Below are 19,825 nucleotides of genomic sequence, written 5' to 3' on the forward strand. Positions count from 1 at the left end.
TTGCCACTCACACCACTGGTCCTGTAGGGCTCATCCGTCCTGGATTCCCTGTATTTTCAGTTCCTATCTGTACCAGTGTACCTCCTCTGGTCTAGTTTTACTTCTTCTTCGACAGTTTGGACGACATTTATTTCCTCCTTGTCGATTAGCCAAAACCAAACTCATTCATGGAGTCAATGTCAACTCATCATGGCCCTGGAAGACACGGTAGAACTGTCCCTGTGAGTTTCCAAGTTTGTAACTCTTCACAGACGTAGAAAGCCTCATCTTTCTCCCAAGGAGCTGCTGATGGATTCAAACTGCTAACCTTGCAGTTAGCAACCCAGCTCATAAGCCACCAGGGCTCCTTTTTGTCTAATAACTCTGGCTGAAAGTTCCAGTACAACCTTTTTTAAAGAAAAAGATGGTGAGGGAGGGGATAAAAGGGAGCTGACATCAAAGAGTTCAAGAAGAACTAAAATGTTTTGAAACTGATGGTGGCAGCAATTGAACAATTATGCTTGATCTAATTGAATTATGGATTATTATAATATCTGTAAGAGCTCCCAATAAAATGATTAAAAAAAAGAAAGAAAGAAAAAGAAAAACTCATACCATTGAGTCAATGCCAACTTATACCCTGTCGGACAGGGTAGAACTTCCCCTCTGAGTTTCCGAGACTGTAGCTCTTTATGGGAGTAGGGAGTGGTAACAAAGCACCTCTTTCTCTTGTTCCCCTTCCCAAGGGGGATGCTTTCAGTTTCTCGCCATTAAGGGTGTTGGTTTTATATCTATGCCTTTTATTATGGTGAGAAATTTCCATTCCTATTTTTTATTGAGTGTTTGTTTCAGGAGTATGTGTTCGATTTTTGTCACATGCCTTCTCTGTGTGGATTGATATGATCGTGTGGTTCTTTTCCTTGATTTCTATGATGGATTATGTTGATGGTTTTTCTCCCCGCCGCCCCATGTTGATGGTTTTTCTAATGTCAAACTATTCATCCATACCTGGTATGAATCCCAATTAGTCATGATTTTTATTTGTTTATTTTTAGGGATGGTTCGGCTTTGTTTTAGTGTCAGTGTGCTTTTATATATTTTGTAATAGTTTCAGGTATGATTTGTGTCTTTATGACTAAAATATTTCTCTTGCAGACAGCATATTGATGGGTTATATTTTTTATCAATTCCTTGCTGGTGCAGATAAACCATTTACATTTGGCATGTTTATCCATATGTATAATTTTACTGCTGTCATTTAATTGTGCTTTTAATTTTTTGCCAGTGTTGATGGTCTCTTAGTTTTCAGGGTAGGCAGGGATCTCTAGAGAAACAGAACCAGACACTTAGATACCTTATCCATCCATCCATACATACATACATACATACATACAGAACCAGACACATATATATCTTATCCATCCATCCATAAATACATACATACAGAACCAGACATTTATATATCTTATTCATACATACATACATACATACATACATACATACATACATACAGAACCAGACACTTATATACCTTATCCATACATACATTCAGATAGATATAGATAGATAGATAGATAGATAGATATAGGTTTATACAACGAGAAGGAATATAACTGCTAATTAGTCCACACAGCAGTTCCACACTTTCATGGAACAGTTAATAGACCGAAAGTCCTTCAATTCATGTGGGCTGCCATGCCAAAGTCAAGGTAGCAGACAGCAGAGTCCTCCCTCAGGCAAGGCAGGCAGAGTCTGCCCGAAGGCAGCAAACAGTAGGGTGGGTCAGCAACAGCCAGTAGCTTGGGATCTTAAGAAAGCAAGCCCGGATGGAACACTGAACTCAGGCAATGCAAGGTGACAGGATCCACCAGCCTCAAGCTCAAATGATGTTATGCAGCATTGTAGTGAAGCAGATCTCGAAGGAGCCTCAAGCTCTAGCTATATGATCCATGGGTTGGCTTCTCTCACAGGTAGTGTAGCTCACAGGTTCAGGCAGAGAACTAGCTAAAGCAGCAGCACACTGGTCTGATCACCAGAGAGAAAGAGATGGAGGGGCGGGCCTTGTAGAGCCATTTGTCTCTTTGCCCTCCAATCAAACTGCGACCTGATTAATCCCACATGTTCCTATTGGCCAGGTTGGCACAATAAACCTACCTATCACTGTTCTATTTAATTTTCAGTGCTGATTTATTTTTGTTTCCTTTCTTTCACTGTTGTTGAGTTATTCTTTAGTGAGTCTATCTATCTTTCTTATCTTTTTAAGATTTTGATGGGGTTTGCTAACCTTTTTTGGGGGGAGTGGGGGAGTATGTGGCTGCTTAATTTCTTTGTATCTCAAAGAGGATTGACTCAAGACACATCCTACACAAACCCTACCTCGGTCACATCACAAAGACAGCGTGTGAAAAGGCAAACTCCAACCTCACTGCTACTGAGTCAGGACGGTTTCATAAGGACCCTATAGGACAGGGTACAACTGTCCCTGTGGATTTCTGAGACTAACTCTTTATAGGAGTAGAGAGGCTCATCTTTCTCTCTCTGAGAAGCTGGTGTTTTTGAACTGCTGGCCTTTCGGTAAGCAGCTCAATGAGTAACCACTACACCACCAGGGATCTTTCAATCACAGGCATAGAGGCTGAGACTTTGGGAGAGTGCAATTCAATCCATAACCGTAACCGAGTGCTGAAACATGTGAGGAAAATGGAATGAAAAGATCATGAACTTCCCCCCACAAACTTACATCTATAATAGAGATGGGTTGCTTTTATTTTTTAAGAATTGGCTCACAGGACTGTAGGGATTTACCGGTCCAAATCTCCAGTTCAGGCAGCGGGTTAGAAACACCAGCGAGATGTCTAAGTTATAGTCTTGAGGCAGAAACTTCCTCTCCGAAATGTCCATCTTTGCTCGTGAGCCCTTCAACCGCTTGTAGTAAGCCCATTCATAGGGTGAGGGGCCACCCCTTTACTTAAAACCACCCGATTGTGCATGCTCAAACCACGTGCACCGCCACCCAGTCAATGCCAATGCATCGCGAACCTCTAGACAAGGTAGAACTGCCCCTGTGCGTTTTGAGTCGGCAACTCTTTATGGGAGTAGAAAGCCTCATCTTTCTCCTGAGGGGTGCCTGGTGGTTTCAAACGGCTGACCTTTTGGTTAGCAACCCAACGCGTAACCACTACGCCACCGGGTCTCCTGATTGTCCATGTTACCATCTACCTTCACAGCAACATCTGGACTTGTATTTGACCAGACAATCAGGCCCGCAGCCCAACCAAGTGGACACATGAAATGAAATGCCACGCATCCGGACCACAAGCTTGGGAAAGGGTGGAGAAAGGAGACCAGGGGCTTGGATCTGGGCTATAATCACTCTCAATGCCTCCTCCTCCCAGGGGTAATTATCGGCGCCATTGTGGGAGTTCTGTTGCTTCTCATCCTGGTGGGCCTGCTGGTTTTCTTCCTGAGGAAGAGGTGAGACTGGGGGCAGGGTTGAGACTGGCCTGGGGTGGTGGAGGAAGAATGGGGACTCCTGGTTCTAATCCTCTTTTTCCTGAGTCTTTCACCCCAATCTATTTTCCCCAGGAATAAGAAGAGCCAGGAGAAACCGGATCTGGCCTTCGCGTGAGTAGGAGGGTTGGGAAGTGTGTGAGATTCCTGGAGCCTCGGGGGAGCCCAAAGGCTTACACATCCAGCTTCTAGTTGAGAGGTTGACAGTTCTAATCTGCCCAGAGGTGCTCTGAAAGGAAGGACGGGTGGTCCACTTTCAAGAGACCATAACTATTGGCACCCTACAGAACTCAGGTCCACTCAGACCCAAGGTTGACTCAATGGCAGTTGTTTGGGTTTTGATTTGATTCCTAGGACTGCCATCGCAAAGGAGTAGCTTAGAACAATAGGCATTTGTTGTCTGAAAGTTCTGAAGGCTAGGAGTCTGAGAACAGGGTGCCCACCGTGTTGATTTCCTCTGAGAGTTCTGAGGTTTCTTCTCTTTGATGTCCCTCTTGGAGTTTCTGGTAGCTCCATATGCTCATTGGAGTTCCTTGTTTTGCAGCTATGGTGTGAGACACCTGCTGGGTTAGGCCGGGTTGACTAGAAATACAAATCCAGGGACATTCATATGTGTAGAAGAAAGAGTTTTATATCAAAGAGCAATTGTATATTGAGAAAACATTCAAACCCAGTCCAGATCAAGTCCGTATTTGACCGTAAGCCCGATACTAGTCCATACGTCCCTCTTCAGACTCACGCAGCACATGCAATGGTGCTGAATGCAGGAAGATCACAGACCGGTGGGTGGAAAGTCTTGTGGATCCAGTGGCGGTGGAAGCATCTCAGCGCTGGTTTGGGTCTCCACGTGACTCCTCCAGCTCTCCCAGTGTGACTCTTCAACAGGAAGGTCAAGCAGAGAAAGAGAGAGAGAAAAAGAGAGAGAGAGAGAGCTCTTGCAGGTCTCAGCAAGTTTCCCGTGGCTTGTCAACAAGAAGACTAATGCAGAGAGAGAGGAAGTTCCCAGAATCCTCACGAGAAGGCCACGCCCACCAGGAGACGTCATCAGGCTGCGACCTGATTGACAGGCTAGACTCCACCCCTTCGCTCTTAATAGCCTCACCTTGACACCAGATGATGTAACGACCACCCCCACCTTCCTTCTCTATCTCTGTGTGTCTCCTTTCTTATGAGGATGGGCATCCTATAGGATGGCAGTTCCTAGGTGGGGCCTATGGTTGGGCACTTAGCCGCTAACCCAATGGGTGACAGTTGGAATCCACCCAGAGTCGTCTGAGAAGGAAGACCTGGCGTCTACTCTCTGAAAGATCGCAGCCCGTGAGAACCCAGGGGAGCCCCGTCCTGCTCTGGCACACACGAGGGAGGCGGTCCTGGGTTGGAGCCAACTCAACAGAGGCTGGTTTGGTTCTGGTTGTATCCGGTTGCTAGGGTGGCAGTAGCACAAGGCTGCACTGGAGATGTGCTCTCTCACAGTTGTGGAAGTTAGAAGTCCTTGATCCAGGAGAGCTCCATTGAACTAATCAATAGCATCTCTAGCTGTAGAAGAAAGGAAAGAACTCAAGGCCTACGGCTCCCAAGGAGACCGGAGGGCATTGGACCTAGAGTGCAGGAAGAAGCAACTGGCTTTAAAGGGAAGAAGAGACGCTGTCTCTTTGTAAACCAAACAGAAAGGGAAAAGTAGTAATTCACTGTCGATCTGACTCACAGTGAGTAGAGCTGCTCCTTGTGGGTTTCGGGGGTCATAAGGAGCCTCATCTTTCTCCCTTGGTTTCCAACTGCTGACCTGTGGTTCCGGCCACTAGAGCGGGAGGTTGAATAGCTTCTTTCTACACCACTCTTTGCCCCACAGTTTCCCAGGAGAGATTCGGGCTGAAGACTTTGCCGACCATGTCCGGGAAAATGAGAAGGACAGCCATTATGGTTTTGCAGAGGAATACCAGGTGGGGAAGAGAGTGGAGGGGGCCGATCCGAGCCTCAGGACCCCCAAGCCCCACCCCTAGACCCATGGAGACTGAACACACGCAGTGCATATTCTGTGGGGTTATGGCGAAACCCTCAGAATTGCGTTATCTATCTTTCCAATGCAATTGACATCTTTGAATCAGGATTTGGGTTTGGGCTAATCCTAAAGAAACTCCCCTCACCTCTGGATAGCCCCCATTGCCCCTGATCTCAGCTTCTTCACCCATCTCCCCAGTTCTCCCCCACGATGGTTCCCCTACCACCCGTGCCTCAAATCCTTTCAAATGCCTTGCAGACGGGTGGGCGCGTATACACTCCATTTTTTCTGGATACTGCAGAAACCTAGAGTACAAGGGGTAGATGGAGGGGGCAAGGTCAACTTTAGGGGTATTCTGGATGGAAAATAAAGGCACTCCAACCTCATCGCCCCTCTCTTCTGCCTCCACTTCCAGCAACTGACCCTGGAGGGGTTCAACCAGCCCAACAAGGTGGCCTCAGCCCCAGAGAACAACGTCAAGAATCGTTACAGAAACGTGCTGCCCTGTGAGTCGTAGGGTCCCCGGGGTGGGGTGGGAGGATACTGCAAATGACTTGTGCCTGAGTGCGAACGGAAGGCTGGCAGTTGAGCCCACCCAGTGGCACCATGGAAGGAAGGGGGAAGAAAGGTCTGGCGATTTGCTTCTGTCAGGGTTATAACTAAGAAAGCTGTCTGGACCAGCTCCGCTCTGTAACACGTGGGCTCACTGTGGGTCAGAATCAAGGGCAAGGAGCTTTTATTTTTTTGTCTTCCGTTTCCACTGACCTGTCCCGAGCCCTCACCTTTCCATGCTTTATCCCTGGTTCCCATTCCCAGCCTTTCCCGTGCCCTCGGAGGAGACAAAGATCTCCCTCAGGTGGGTTCCAGTGAGAAGCCCTTGGCCCATGCACCCTCACCGAGGAGGTCCCCGCATGCTCTCTGTCTGTTTTCACCTCCTCACAACTTCTACCCCTTGGCCTGGGCCTCTCGGGGTCTCTCTGCTCCATCTCTGCATCACTAATACTGCCTTCTCCCCCTAGATGACTGGTCCCGTGTGCCCCTGAAGCTCCTCCATGGGGAACCAGGCTCTGACTATATCAACGCTAGCTTCATGCCCGTAAGGACTTGGCTGGGAGCTGGGACCAGGAGGTCACTGTCTTAGTCTGAGTTGTATAGGAAAGCACAACCAGTAACAAACAGACAGATAGACAGACAGGACGGACAGACAGATAGATAGATAGATGACGGATGGCTACATAGATGATTGATACAAGGCTACATAGATAGATAGATACATGGATAGATAGATGCATATACAGATATAATAAATGGATGACAGATAAGATCAATGTATGGATAGGGAGAGAAATGCTAGATAGACAAGGAGAGAGAAATTTAGTTCAAGGCACTGAAAAAGGTCAAGTGTCAGGTTAGCCATCTCTGCGGGTGGATGCACGCATAGTCCAGATGATAGGAAGAGTTCAGGGGAGGGAGGGACGTGTGGAGGGGGAGGGATGAAGATCCACTGGGAACACACCGCCTCTGGCAGGGGTACACCTCCAAGGAACTGCACTTCCAAATGGCTCCTAGATCCCCTCAGGTCATGTCAGTCCAGGACACGATCTACACTAGGACTGCAGTCAGCCAGGCTCAGCCACACCCCTGAGAATCACGACTTAGCCACGCTGTTGTGGCTACATGCTCTCAGTAGGTTCCGACTCCCAGCGACCCTTGCGTACAATAGAAAGACAACCTGCCCTGCCGGCGGCACCGCGCTCACAATTGTTCTGTTGAAGCCCATCATGGCAGCCAGGGTGTTGATCTGTCTCCCTGAGGCTCTTCCTCATTTCCACTGCCCTTCTACTTTGCCAAGCATGACGTCCTTCCCCAGGGATAGTTGTTCAGCTTGGACAACCCACAGTCATAGCCAAGTTGACATAAAAAGCTACCATCTTGAGTGCTCAGCAGAGCCTTCAAAGCTCAGAGCTGCAGAGGTCCGTCCCTGACCCACCCACTTCCTTCCTGCAGGGTCTCTGGAGCTCCCAGGAGTTCATTGCAGCCCAGGGTCCCCTGCCCCAGACAGTGGCTGACTTCTGGCGTCTGGTGTGGGAGCAGCAGAGCCACACGCTGGTCATGCTGACCAACTGCATTGAGTCTGGCCGGGTGAGAGTGGACCCATTTCTTAGCGTATCTATTGTTGTGTAACATCTAGTTGGGGGCTCCTGTTTTCCCCTTTGCTTTACCATCATGAGGTCTTTGTCCAGGCACTGGTCCCTCCTGATGACATGTCCCAGGACGTGGACGAGGCCTCACCATCCTTGTTTCCCAGGAGCCTTCGCGCTACACTTCCCCCACCCTCCCCCCTTCGTGAACCCTTGATGAATTGTAAATGATCATTCTTTTCATAGCTTACACTGACCGCTGTCTCCCTTCCCCCACGTTTCTGTTGTTCATCCCCCTCTGGAGGAAGGGGTGTCATGTGTCAATCATTGCGATCGGTTCCCCCTTCCTCCGCTCCTCCCCCCCACCTTTGTGTGTTCCTTTGACAACCTGTGGTACTTTCGATATTCTCCACCAGCATCATAGCTGAAATGCATGAGCATCATAGAGAGTAGGGTTGACAACGCGTAGGATAATTACATAGGATCACAAAACGGAGGATCATTTCATAATACTGAGAACCATGGCCTTGCCAGACTGGTACATATTTGGGGGGGCCCCAATTCAGTGCATGCTAGACTCCAACATATATTTGTGGCTGGGGGTGGTGGATACAATTTGATCCATAGCAGGAAGGAAGAATCCTCTTGGCCATGATGGACCTACACCTGGCGGCTCACGGGCACCACACTCGTGTGAGACTTTTCTGCACAAGGGTTAGATGATCGGGGCATGTGAACTTAACCTTGCTTGACCACCAGCATTTTCTCACCTGTGAAGTGGGATGGATAACCGCACACACAGTAGGTGCGTGCAGGAAGGCTCTCTGGACCTCCTGGTGTTTGACTCCCCCTTCCCATACTTCCCCAGGTGAAATGTGAGCATTATTGGCCCCTGGATTCGCAGACCTGCACCCACGGGCAACTGCAGGTGACCCTGGTGGGTGAGGAGGTGTCAGAGAACTGGACGACGAGGGACCTGAAGCTCTTCCACGTAAACTCCTTCTTGACTCCCAATCCCAAAACATGCCAGGCATCTCCCCTGTAATAGTTAGGTTTAACCTGCCAACCTGGCCAATAGGAACATGTGGGATGAATCAGGTCGCAGTTTGATTGGAGGGCAGAGATAAATGGCTCTCCAAGGCCCGCCCCCCTCTCACTTGCTCTCTGGTGATGGGAGCATGCTGGCGTGTTCATGCTGCTGCTTTAGCTAGTTCTCTGCCTCAACCTGTGAGCTACAGGACCTGTGGGCCAGGCCAACCCGTGGTTCAGTCTCTGGAGCTTGAGGCTCCTTCGAGACCTGCTTCACCACAATGCTGGTGCGTACATCGTGTGAGCTTGAGGCTGGTGGATCCTGTTGCCTTGCATGGCTTGAGTTCAATATCCCATCTGGGGCTGCTTTGCTAAGCTCCCAAGCTCCTGACTGTGGCTGACCCACCCTGCTGCAAATCATGAGCGCCCTGGTTTTGTTTCTCTAGAGAACCCTGCCTAACACATTCCTAACCCAGAACTCTCCATGTGAGGTCTTTCTGCTCACTGGCCCAAGGGATTCCCATGCAAGCAAGAGTTTCCACATCAGTCATAGAAGGCCGCCGCCATCCAGACCCACCTGCAAGGCTCCTGAGCCCACAAATCCCCTCTCTCACTCACCGTCCTTCTAGCTGGAGGAGCAGAAGAGCCTAGCTGTGCGGCAATTCCACTATGTGGCCTGGCCCGATCACGGCGTCCCTCACTCCCCAGACCCTTTGCTGGCCTTCTGGAAGGTCCTTCGGAAGTGGTTGGACCAGCAGATGCAGGGAGGTCTACCCATTGTGCACTGCAGGTAAGGCCTCTCCCCTGTGGACAGACACACACACACACACACACAAGCCCAGTTCTCTGAGGCAGACCATGGTGTTCCCTGGGTCCTCAGAAAGTTTGGAGGAAGAGGAAAGAGATGGTGGAGAAGCAGGCAGGAGATGGGGGCCAGTGAAGCAGGTTAAGAAAGCAGAACTGGGGTCACGTGAGTGCGGGGCAGGAAGCATTAAAGAATTAGAGGAGTGTTGTGTGTTTCATCGGTGCTATCCTGCACCCTGGCTGACTCATCTCTTCCTTGTGACCCTTCTGTGAGAGGATGTCCAATTGTCTACAGATGGGCATTGGGTCTCCACTCCAACCCTCGTCATCTGCATCGAAGTGGTTGCTTGTTTTGGGTCTTCTGATGCCTGATACTTGATCCCATCAACACCTCTTGATCACATGAGTTGGTGTGCTTCTTCCATGTGGGCTTTGTTGCTTCCCCAAGGCCACTTGTTTACCTTTAAGCCTTTAAGACCCCAGATGCTATATCTTTTGATAGCCGGGCATCATCTGCTTTCTTCACCACATTTCCTTAAGCGCCCATTTGTCTTCAGCGAGCGTGTGTCAGGAAAGGGAGAGTCACAAAATGCCAGGTTATTAAAACAAATTGTTCTGGTGTTGAGGGAGGACTTGAGTAGAGGCCCAATGTCCATTTGCTACCTTAACACTTAACATATAAATATAAGTACATAGACCTATAGCCCTATCATTACATATCTATATATTTACATATATATATGCCTATATGTATAACTCTATAAATATCTTTTGCCTCGTGTTGATACAATTGATGCATGGAATGCCAAAAGCTGTAAGAGCCCCCAGTAAAATGATCTATTTTTTTTTTTAAAAAAAGAAGTGAGAAAGTTAAATGTAGACCCAGCAGTTCTACCCCTAGGCACAGACCCAAATGAATGGAAGCTGGGAATGCAGACCGACTCATCAACAACAAACTCAAACTCACTTCCATGACATCGATTCTGAGTCATGGCGACCCTACGGGACAAAGAAGACCCCTACCCAATACCCCCAACCCCTACCCCCTAGGGGGTAGATTTTGGAAACCAGATAAGGTCCAGCGTGTATCCCAGCTGAAATCGCTGACGAGCTTTAATGTTTAGGTCAGGATTCTGCCTTTGACCTTCTAGCCTCAACTCACCGATGCACTCGGTTAAGTGACCGCTCTCCTCCTGTCCCTCAATTGTGGATAGAGGGAGACCCCAGGAAGCTTACTTCCCCTGCAGCTCTACCAGTGGATCTTGGGCTCCCACTCTCATCCATGGCCTTCTGCGAACCAGGCTCTCAGACTGTAGGCTCTGATCCCAATCCCTCCCTTCGACTTTGGATTGTATGCTTCACAGTCCTTTGGTGACTGATGATGGTGCGCTGCTTCTTCCACGTGGACTTCGTTGACATCTCACTTAGATGGCTGATTGTTTGGGGACAAGCCTTTAAGACCCCAGACGCTATTGTATCTGATAGCCAGGCACCATCTACTTTCTTCAACACAGGGTGCTATAGCACCGGTCTCCTCGGTCCAGCCGCCAATTGTATGGAAGCAGGTTCGGATCTGGAAGGGCTTTCTCTCCAGGTAGCTCTGGGTGGAATCAAACCACCAACCTTCCGGTTAGTGGCCCACTTGTCCCACACAGGGACATCCACTGGGGGCTCTTGCTGTGGTTGGCTGCCCTGTGTGACTCCTGAGGGCTGTCAACTATCACTGGGGTGGGTGGGGTTGGGGGGACATGAGTGTTAAGCGTGGCATCTCCCCTGTGATGTGACACCTCCCCTCCCTATCCCACCCCCAGTGCAGGCGTGGGCCGCACCGGCACCCTCATTGCCCTGGATGTCTTGATCCGGCAGTTGGAGAGCGAGGGCACCGTGGGACCCTTCAATTTTGTGAAAAAGATGAGACACAGCCGTCCCCTAATGGTTCAAACGGAGGTAATGAGGGCGGGCCAGGGGTGGGTTGGGGAGGGAGGAGGCTGGGGAAGCCCTAGGGGAAAGCCAGGGGAGCCCACCCCTCACACCCTACACCCCCCCCTCCCCCAGGCCCAGTATGTGTTCCTTCATCAGTGCATCCTGTGCTTCCTACGGCAAGCGGGGGAGAAGGAGGTCGTGTACGAGAACGTACCGAGCCTGCTCTACGAGAACGTGGCTGCCATCCAGGCCCACAGGTCGGAAGCCTCTTCTGCATGAGGGCTTCTGATGCCAGCCCAGCCGGACTCAAGATCTCCATCCTCTCTCGAGTCCAGACTGCTGGGGCCCCTGGGAGAGCAGAGGGCTGTGCCCCAGACCTCCCTGGGTCCTGCAGGAGGAAGAGCTAGAAAACACAGTCCCGTTTCTCTTCGGGGGGAAACTGACTGGGGGACCCAAAGATCTGAGCCCTGGGGCAGGCGGGGAACAGGGAGCTGGAGTCCTGGTTCCTTGATGGGAGAGGTGGATGCACACTTGAATTTCCTGGTTCCTTGAGAAGGAAGAGGGTCTCCAGGATGGGGTCGGGGGTGGGGGGTGTTGCTGACTCCTGGATCCTGAGGTCCAAAGGAGGCGAGAATGCCCATACCTGGAGAAGACCGTCGTGCTTAGTAAGGCCGAGGGTCAGCGACAAAGAGGCCACCCCTCCTGGAGATGGGGTGGCACAGTGGCGGCCGCCGTGCACCCACAGGTGAAGAGGACAGAGGCGGCAGTGGGGAGCGTGTCCTTCTGTTGCTATGAGCCTGGCCCACAGCTGAGAGGAGGGAATTCCCAAGCAACCCTTCGGGATTTCCAAACTCTTTGCCGTGGAGTCTGGATGATGACGCCCCTCACCACCCCCTCCGCCGCGTTGCCGGTCCTCACCTCTGTGCCTGCGGTGATAACCCCACTTGGGAATGGGTCACTTGTGGTGGGTGCACGAGGCAGGATGTACCTGGAGTCGATCATGAACGATAAGAGAAATTAAACCGGTGATCAGAGCAGAGATGGGGTAAGATGGATGCCCAGCCACCTGGAGAGCCAGCACACTGAATTTGGACATCTAATCTGTGAGAAAATATGTTTCTGTTCATTAAAGCCACCCCCTTGTGGTATTTCCTGAATACCAGCACTAGAGAACAAAGGCCGACTCCTGGTGACCCTATGGGGCAGAGCAGACCCTATGGAGCTTCTGATCTTTCTGGAAACAGGCTGCCACAGCTTTCTTCTAGGGCAGTGGTTCCCAACCTTCCTAATGCCGCGACCCTTTAATACAGTTCCTCATGTGGTGGTGACCCCCAACCATACAATTATTTTCATTGCTACTTCATCACTGTCATTTTGCTACTGTGATGAATCAGGCAACCCGTGACAGGGTCCTTCGACTCCCAAAGGGGTCGCGACCCACAGGTTGAGAATCACTGTTCTAGGGAACAGCTACTGGCTTTGAATCACTGGCCTTTCCCCATGCAGCCCAGAGCTTGACCAAACTTCACCGATCGGGGAACCCTCAAACTCAAAGCACCCCCAAGTTGAACCCGACTCATCTCTGTAGGACAGGGTAGAACTGCCCCCTGTGGATTTCTGAGACGGCCACTGTTTACAGTCTTTCTCCTGAGGAGTGGCTTGTGGTCTCAAACTGCGGACCCTGCGGTTAGCAGCCTAGCCAGTGACCACACTCCACCAGGTCTCCCTCAGTCAGGGAACCAGGACCTACAATTCTGGGTGGCCTCCAGCCAAGCACAGGCAGGACCCTGCCCAGCCTTTCCATGTAAACCAAATCAGCCTTCTGTGATCTGCGAGGGCAGTGACTCCCCTCACTGGAGGGCCCCCTGTACCCCACTGCCTGTACAAAGGTTTTTCTTCTATCTCATAATTTATTAAATCACTGTTATCCTCAACGCGGGTCACCTTGGTGGATTTCTGGGTCTGGCTATAACGTTGGGATGGGAGGGTGACAAAAGGTATGGAGACAAGGCCCTAAGGAAGGATTGTGGCCCATCGAGTGGGTTCTGAGTCACGCACCCCCGTGGTCTCCGAGGGGAACTGCACTTCACAAGGTTTTCCGTGGCTGGTTCAGAGGAGCCCTGGTGGTGCAGTGGTTTCCACGTGGGGCGGCGATCCGCATGGTCGGCAGTTGGAAATCACCTGCAGCTCCGCGGGAGAACAACTCAGTTGTTTACTTTCGTAAAGTTACACTCTCGGAAACCCTACAAGGGGGTCGCCATGAGTCCGCACGACCTCGATGGCAGCCGGTTAGGAGGTTTTCATCCGCTCTGTCCTCTGCGCGGTGCCTCTGCCTGGACTTGAACTTCCAACCCTTTAATTAGCAGCCTGGTGCATTAACCCTTTGCCTTCCCAAGGACCCCTGAGGGGGGAATCTGTAATTGTTGATACGGTAGATGCCACGGCGTCAACTTCCTTCTTCTTTTTTAATCATTTTATTGGGGGCTCATACAACTCTCAGCACAATCCATACATACGTCAATTGTGTCAAGCACACTTACACATTCGTTGCCCTCATCATTCTCAAAACATTTGCTCTCCACCTAAGCATCAGGTGCTCTCCACCTAAGCCCCTGGCATCAGGTCCTCATTTTTCTTTTTCTTCTTTAAAAAAAAAAAACTTTTATTGGGGGCTCTTACACAGAGTCAACTTTCAACGCACAGTGAGCCCATGGGAGCGAGCTGACTTGCCCCCATAGTGTTTTTTAGACTGACCTTCACAGGCGATTATCAGCGGCTCTTTCTTCCCCAGAGGCTGGGTGGATTTGAACCACCCACCCTTCCGTTGTCAGTCCAGCGCTTAACTGTTGCGCCACCACATTCTTTTTTAACACCTACCATGGAAGTTTAGATTGGTCAATTGTCTTGAAGGCCAGAGACCCCAGCCTTAGGTAATGTGAATGTGGCCACGGCTCCTGGGACTGGCGGCCCTGGAGCTGGACTTCTGGGACGCGCAGAGGAAAGCTCATCGGGCAGATGTTGGACTCCTGGAGCCAGTTTATGGGAAAGTTTCACGCGCCACCTTCCACGTCTAGTGCATCCGGATACCTGGGTCTCCTCGGTTCTCAGGCCAGGTATCGTGGCGCTTGCGTATCTGCATTCCTGGGTCTCCAGAAAGGCTCCTCCTGCACCCAGTTCTGGGCCTGGGTATATAGGTGCCCTCTGGGTGGAAGAGAAGACAGAAAATACTGGGGGACTGGGACAAACAGGCGTGGCGCCAGCGCGGCTCTTGGATGAGGGAGGGGCGAGGGGCGGGGCGCTCCGCCTACCCGAGGCGAGCAGGGCCACACAAGCGCGCATCCGCGCGCGCGCGCGCTCACAGCCCACTGCTCAGCGCAGCCGAGACCAGCACCCTGGACAGCGCCTCCGGCTCGCTCGCGCGCGGGGGCGGAGTCCGGGCGGGGCCGGCGCCTCCGTGTCTCCCCAGAGGGTCTTGTGCAGTCGCCGAGCAGGTAGGAGCCGCTGGGCTGGCACCCCCTCCCTGCGCCCCGTCCTCATTCCCGTCCCGAGAGCCATCCCCCTCCCCTTGGGGGTGGGAGGAACCAAGAGAGGGCCCAGGGTGGTTGGCGCTTGGAACGGGGAGATTGGGATTCAGAGAGAAGATAGGTGTGGGAGGGGGACAAAGGGAGGTGGGAGTAGGGGGTGGACAGAGGCCCTGGGAGAGGGAAAGCCGACCGCGGGCAGAGGACCAGAGAGACGCGGACAGGGGGCAGGGGCGAGAGCTCGATGGGAGGACGGACAGACAAAGGCACCTATTGGAGTCAGAAGACACACACCAAAAACAGGTGTGCAGACAAAGACTGGGATGCGCGGTATAGGGGAACAAGCCCAGGTGCTTGTGGGGATTCCTCAGAGCCACCCAGGCAGCCCCCCTTTTCCCTCGCAAGAGTGGGGGAGGAGGGGAACCTGAGTCTCAGCTGCGGGGGACAGATGTGGAGGGAGGGGCCTGATGTGGGTGCATGTGCATGGACCACAGACTGCCCTCCCCTCCCCACTCTTCTGCGTCCCGGGATCCCAGTCAGGGTCCCGGGGGCCCAAGAGCGCCTAGAGGGAACCTACCCCGCCCGTACTTCACTTTTGTGCGTAAGCCCCGCCCGTTGTCCTGGCAACAGGCCGTTACCCCGGCAACCAGCGGTGCTCCAACCCTCCGGAGCAGAGCCAGCCGTCTCCCAGGGCAACTCCGTGCGCTTGTCTCACGCCCTCCTGCTCCTACTTCCGACGAAGTGTCAAAGACGGGAAGGAGGGTCAAAAGTCAGTATAGTTCCTGGGGGTGTCTTACAGGGAGGCGGCGTCCCTTTGGTCCTGGAACCCCAACCCTCCCAGGGCCTGCCCTCAGGTGTGGGGAAGCTGAAACTACTACACCCAGCATGCTTTGCGTGAGATGGCCGGTTTGTATCCCGCTGCCCTCCAAAGGGGCCGATGGGAATTGTAGTTCTTTGTTGTTCAGGGCTTCAAAGGATGCCTGGCTTGAGAGTGGGCGTCTAGGACCCCTTGGTGCTTGGGAAAAGAGGACTGTAGGACGCCCTCACCATGTTTCCAGAGCCTCCAACCTCGGGGCCTCCACCTACTGACGGGCCTCCCGACTCCAGCCGCATCAGCCAAGGCCCTGGTGAGCAAGCCCTGAAGTCAGAGCGCACAAAAAACCTGGCCAGGATTCCCAAAGGCGCGGGATCCGGACTTGAGATCCCGGGCTGTTGGGCTGAAAAATCCGGATGGGATTCTAGGTCGGAATGCTGGATTGGAATCTGAATGAAATAGGGAGGAAGAATTAGGTTTGCAAGACTACCCAGAATTGGATCAAGGGATGTGGAATGGTCTCGTTATAGTTGGGGCAGAGGAGGCCCTGGGAGCGGAAGAACTCCTTCTAAAAGCAACATGGAGTTGAGCAGAAATTAGACTGGGGGTGAAGGGGGAGATGGAACTAATAAAAAAGGAAGTCCAGCCGATGTCTACCTGGATTAGGGCATCAAATCGCTTGGCAGGTGCAATCGGGTTGGAAGGAAACCACAGGAATGAGATGGAATGGACGTGGCTGGAGGGAAAACAAGGTCAGGATTTCAGGGTCCGCACGGGACCCTCAATGCCCGTTGTCTCCACCCCCTCTGCAGTGCCCCCCTGGGCCCTGGCCACGATCGTGCTGGTCTCTGGCCTCTTCGCCTTCAGCTGCTGCTTCTGTCTCTACCGGAGGCGTTGTCGGAGGAGGTCTGGCAAGAAGATACAGGCTCAAGCCCAGCTCCACCTGCAAGAAGTGAAGGAGTTGGGGCGGAGTTATATAGACAAGGTGTGGTCTAGCTGTGCCCCAAATCCTGCTCCCACCTACAGCGTTGCCCATCTCAATGGTTCGCCCCGTTTGCATCCCTGTCTCCTCCCCACCTGGGGTTGTAGGGTGACATCAAGCTGTGTCTGAGGCATGGATACCTTATAGGTTGTGGGGTTAAGGGGAAGAGGGAACCCCACAAAACATCACAGGTTCGGTAGGTGCAATTGTACAGCGATGATAAGTAGAGATTATAGTAAAGTCATAGAGAGCATGAGAGTTAAAGGATGGAGTCAAGTAATGGAGTCAGACGCAATTCATGGTAGCATAGCTCACCTCAGCTAGGCTTGATGGTCCTCGTGGAGGGGGCTCAGTCGTCAGAGAAGAAGCCGCTGCTTCGTCCTCCTTAGCCACCTTCTCCAGCCACCCTCCCGAGAACCAGGGAGCCTCCTTATTTATTGCTAACCACGCATCATATCACTTTAGGGGGATCTGATTACAGCATCATACATCACCAGAAAGGGGCAATACAATTCATTCTAGAACAAGTTTGATCATTCTGGTGTCTCATACAATAAAACAGGCAATTACTATCCTGGGAGACATGCAAGCCCCCTGATAGTAGATAACAACCTACGTCATAGAGAGGGGTTGTAACATAGGCAATACAAGCAATAGGAGGGGGATGACCTAGGGGTGAATGTGCAATAGTAAGAGGAGGGAATAGGGGGGCATGTGTGCCAAGATAGTAGCCTAAGCTTAGTCATCTTAGAGTGGTCCCAGACTTGCCTATGGGCACTGCTTCGAGGGAACAATAACAGAAAGGAATGGGCCTTATTTAGGGTGAGTCAGACTAATAGTCTAGCCACTATAGATGGCTGATGTTAAGGAGGATAACCTCTGACCTACTTTCGCTGCCTAAAGAACAGTCATTCTCAAGCAGCTAAGTCTGGTATATATTTTGGGGAGACAACTTAAGAGAAATCCTTCTGTTCCCCACAATAGGTAACCGTATCAAGGCTTCAAACCGGTTTCAAACGGCTTGGTATAATAAGCAAGGGCTACAGGTGCATTGCATAACAAGCAAATCTGGTGTGGGTAGCGTTTTAACCTCAAGTAGGAAACAAACAGCCATGCACCGCTCAAAGATGGCAGCCAACTTACACGATGTTGAGTGTGGGTTACTTTCCGGAGTCCGGCCAGTAACCAACATCCCTCACCAGTCTCCTGAAACTTTCAGGAAAAAGAACTGTGGCTGGGCTTTTGGAGACGAGCATTATGGTCAGGGCTTCCCATACGCAAAAGGGAGCTGTTGGCCACCATCTTTGAGAGGTGCACAGCTGTTGGTCGTCTATTTAGGTCAAAATAAGGCTGGTCAATGCGCACGCGCAGCGATTCTTTCGGAGGACGATTGCCAGGCTGTGTTGAACCGGTTCGAAGCTCTGAACGGAACAGAACCAAAACGTCGCTCAGTCCACGCTTCATGAAGGTTGAGCCTCACGCTGTAGTTCGTCATTGTGTCGGTCTACACCTGACTGAACTCTGGGGACCTGGAGATGCAGCAGGCCTTCGTCCCTAAGAGGCTTTCACCCTGAGGGCCACTCAGGCATAGAGACGCAGGCATTCAGAATGCAGGGTGACCCATGCCGTGTTGGGGCACAGTGACACCTTTTCCAGGCGGATCCCAGCCCCGCCAACCTCTCCAAAGGACAGGGGGCATGGTGGCAACGCAGAGACTGAACAAACAGGTAGGGGGAGGCAGCATGGCACGCTTACTGAGCAGTAAGGTCAGGATACACTGGGGACAGGCCACCCACCCTCCACCAGTGGGTCTACTCTACCGAAAGGGCAAAAATCATGAGACTCAGCAGCTGGCAGCTCCCCCCTTCCGGTTTTTGGTATTTACTTTAAATGTTAGTTTAAATTTTTTTAAATCATTTTATTTGGGGCTCATACAATTCTTATCACCATCCATCCATCCATTGTGTCAAGCACATTTGTACATTTGTTGCCATCATCATTCTCAAAACATTCTCTTTCTACTCGAGCCCTTGGTATCAGCTCCTCATTTTCCCCCCTCCCTCCCTTAGTTTTACATTTTTATTGTTCAATAGTTTTATCAGCACTTCATCCACGTGTCACACAATCCAATATCCAATCACATCAAGAAGAGCTGTGCCATCGTCGCCATCCTCCATTCTTAGAACGTACTCTTCTCTCTCATACTTGCGGTTATTCCTGTAACTGCTTGCTTGTTTGTTTTCTGGTTGTGGCAGAAACACACGGAACAAAACATTCTCCAATCCCACACCTTGTACGTGTATACTTCAAGGCCATTGATTATACTCTTCATGCTGAAAAAATATTAGCGATGTCCTTTCCCCATCATTCCACCACCTTTAATAGAACCTCAGCGCCCCTAACATGCCCTTTTTCATGTCTGGCAGAGGCTCAGGGCTGGGGTGTTCCTGGGGAAAAAACGCAGTTGTCCCTGGTTGGTTGGAACGCAAGTGGGGGCCCCTGGTTGGCTGGGACCCGCCTATCTCCTCACTTGGCAAGGCGCTGGGAAGTCAGGCTCACTCACGGCCTACTGCCTCCCCGTGTCTAGGTGTGGGTGTCTCATCAGACCAGTCAGGTGGCTTTCCCGTCTTTGTCAGCAGTAGGGGACAATATGGGAGATCAGGGGTCGTACTGGGTTATGTGTGGGCCGGCAGTTGGAAACCACCTGAAGGAGGTGACTTCTGCTTCGTCCCGAGGGACAAACACCTAAGCCAGAACAAGGGGAAGGAACTTCCAGGAAGAAGGGATACGATTCCGAGGTATTTTTGGAGAACACTGAGCTACTTTTCAGAATAACAGGTGACTTCTATTCTCTTCTAGTCTACTCTACTGTACTCTACCCTATTCTATTCTACTCTACTCTACTCTATTCTACTCTACTGCACTCTACCCTATTCTAGTCTACTCTACTGTACTCTACCCTATTCTAGTCTACTCTACTGTACTCTACCCTATTCTAGTCTACTGTACTCTACCCTATTCTACTCTACTGTACTCTACCCTATTCTAGTCTACTCTATTCTATTCTACTCTACTGTACTCTATTCTACTCTACTGTACTCTACCCTATTCTACTCTACTGTA

General features: G+C 51.3%; 2 protein-coding genes across 2 annotated transcripts in view; both read left to right on the plus strand.

Moving 5' to 3' along the window:
* Positions 1 to 11,849, plus strand: part of PTPRH (protein tyrosine phosphatase receptor type H) — a 25,512-nt gene extending 13,663 nt beyond the window's left edge. The window contains exons 10-19 of the mRNA XM_004715700.2: positions 3,375 to 3,453; positions 3,565 to 3,603; positions 5,339 to 5,429; positions 5,904 to 5,994; positions 6,508 to 6,584; positions 7,496 to 7,630; positions 8,498 to 8,620; positions 9,288 to 9,448; positions 11,274 to 11,409; positions 11,518 to 11,849. Coding sequence (XP_004715757.1) covers positions 3,375 to 3,453; positions 3,565 to 3,603; positions 5,339 to 5,429; positions 5,904 to 5,994; positions 6,508 to 6,584; positions 7,496 to 7,630; positions 8,498 to 8,620; positions 9,288 to 9,448; positions 11,274 to 11,409; positions 11,518 to 11,664 — 1,079 coding nt within the window. The 3' untranslated portion in view covers positions 11,665 to 11,849. The remainder of the gene's footprint in view (positions 1 to 3,374; positions 3,454 to 3,564; positions 3,604 to 5,338; positions 5,430 to 5,903; positions 5,995 to 6,507; positions 6,585 to 7,495; positions 7,631 to 8,497; positions 8,621 to 9,287; positions 9,449 to 11,273; positions 11,410 to 11,517) is intronic.
* A 2,931-nt stretch (positions 11,850 to 14,780) lies between these two features.
* The window catches only part of SYT5 (synaptotagmin 5), a 16,327-nt gene continuing 11,282 nt past the window's right edge, over positions 14,781 to 19,825 (plus strand). The window contains exons 1-4 of the mRNA XM_045292384.1: positions 14,781 to 14,876; positions 15,537 to 15,675; positions 15,872 to 16,033; positions 16,533 to 16,705. Coding sequence (XP_045148319.1) covers positions 15,955 to 16,033; positions 16,533 to 16,705 — 252 coding nt within the window. The 5' untranslated portion in view covers positions 14,781 to 14,876; positions 15,537 to 15,675; positions 15,872 to 15,954. The remainder of the gene's footprint in view (positions 14,877 to 15,536; positions 15,676 to 15,871; positions 16,034 to 16,532; positions 16,706 to 19,825) is intronic.

The sequence above is a fragment of the Echinops telfairi genome, unplaced genomic scaffold (assembly GCF_000313985.2).
Source record: "Echinops telfairi isolate 266 unplaced genomic scaffold, ASM31398v2 ScPeMD7_655;HRSCAF=1070, whole genome shotgun sequence".
NCBI lineage: Eukaryota > Metazoa > Chordata > Mammalia > Afrosoricida > Tenrecidae > Echinops > Echinops telfairi.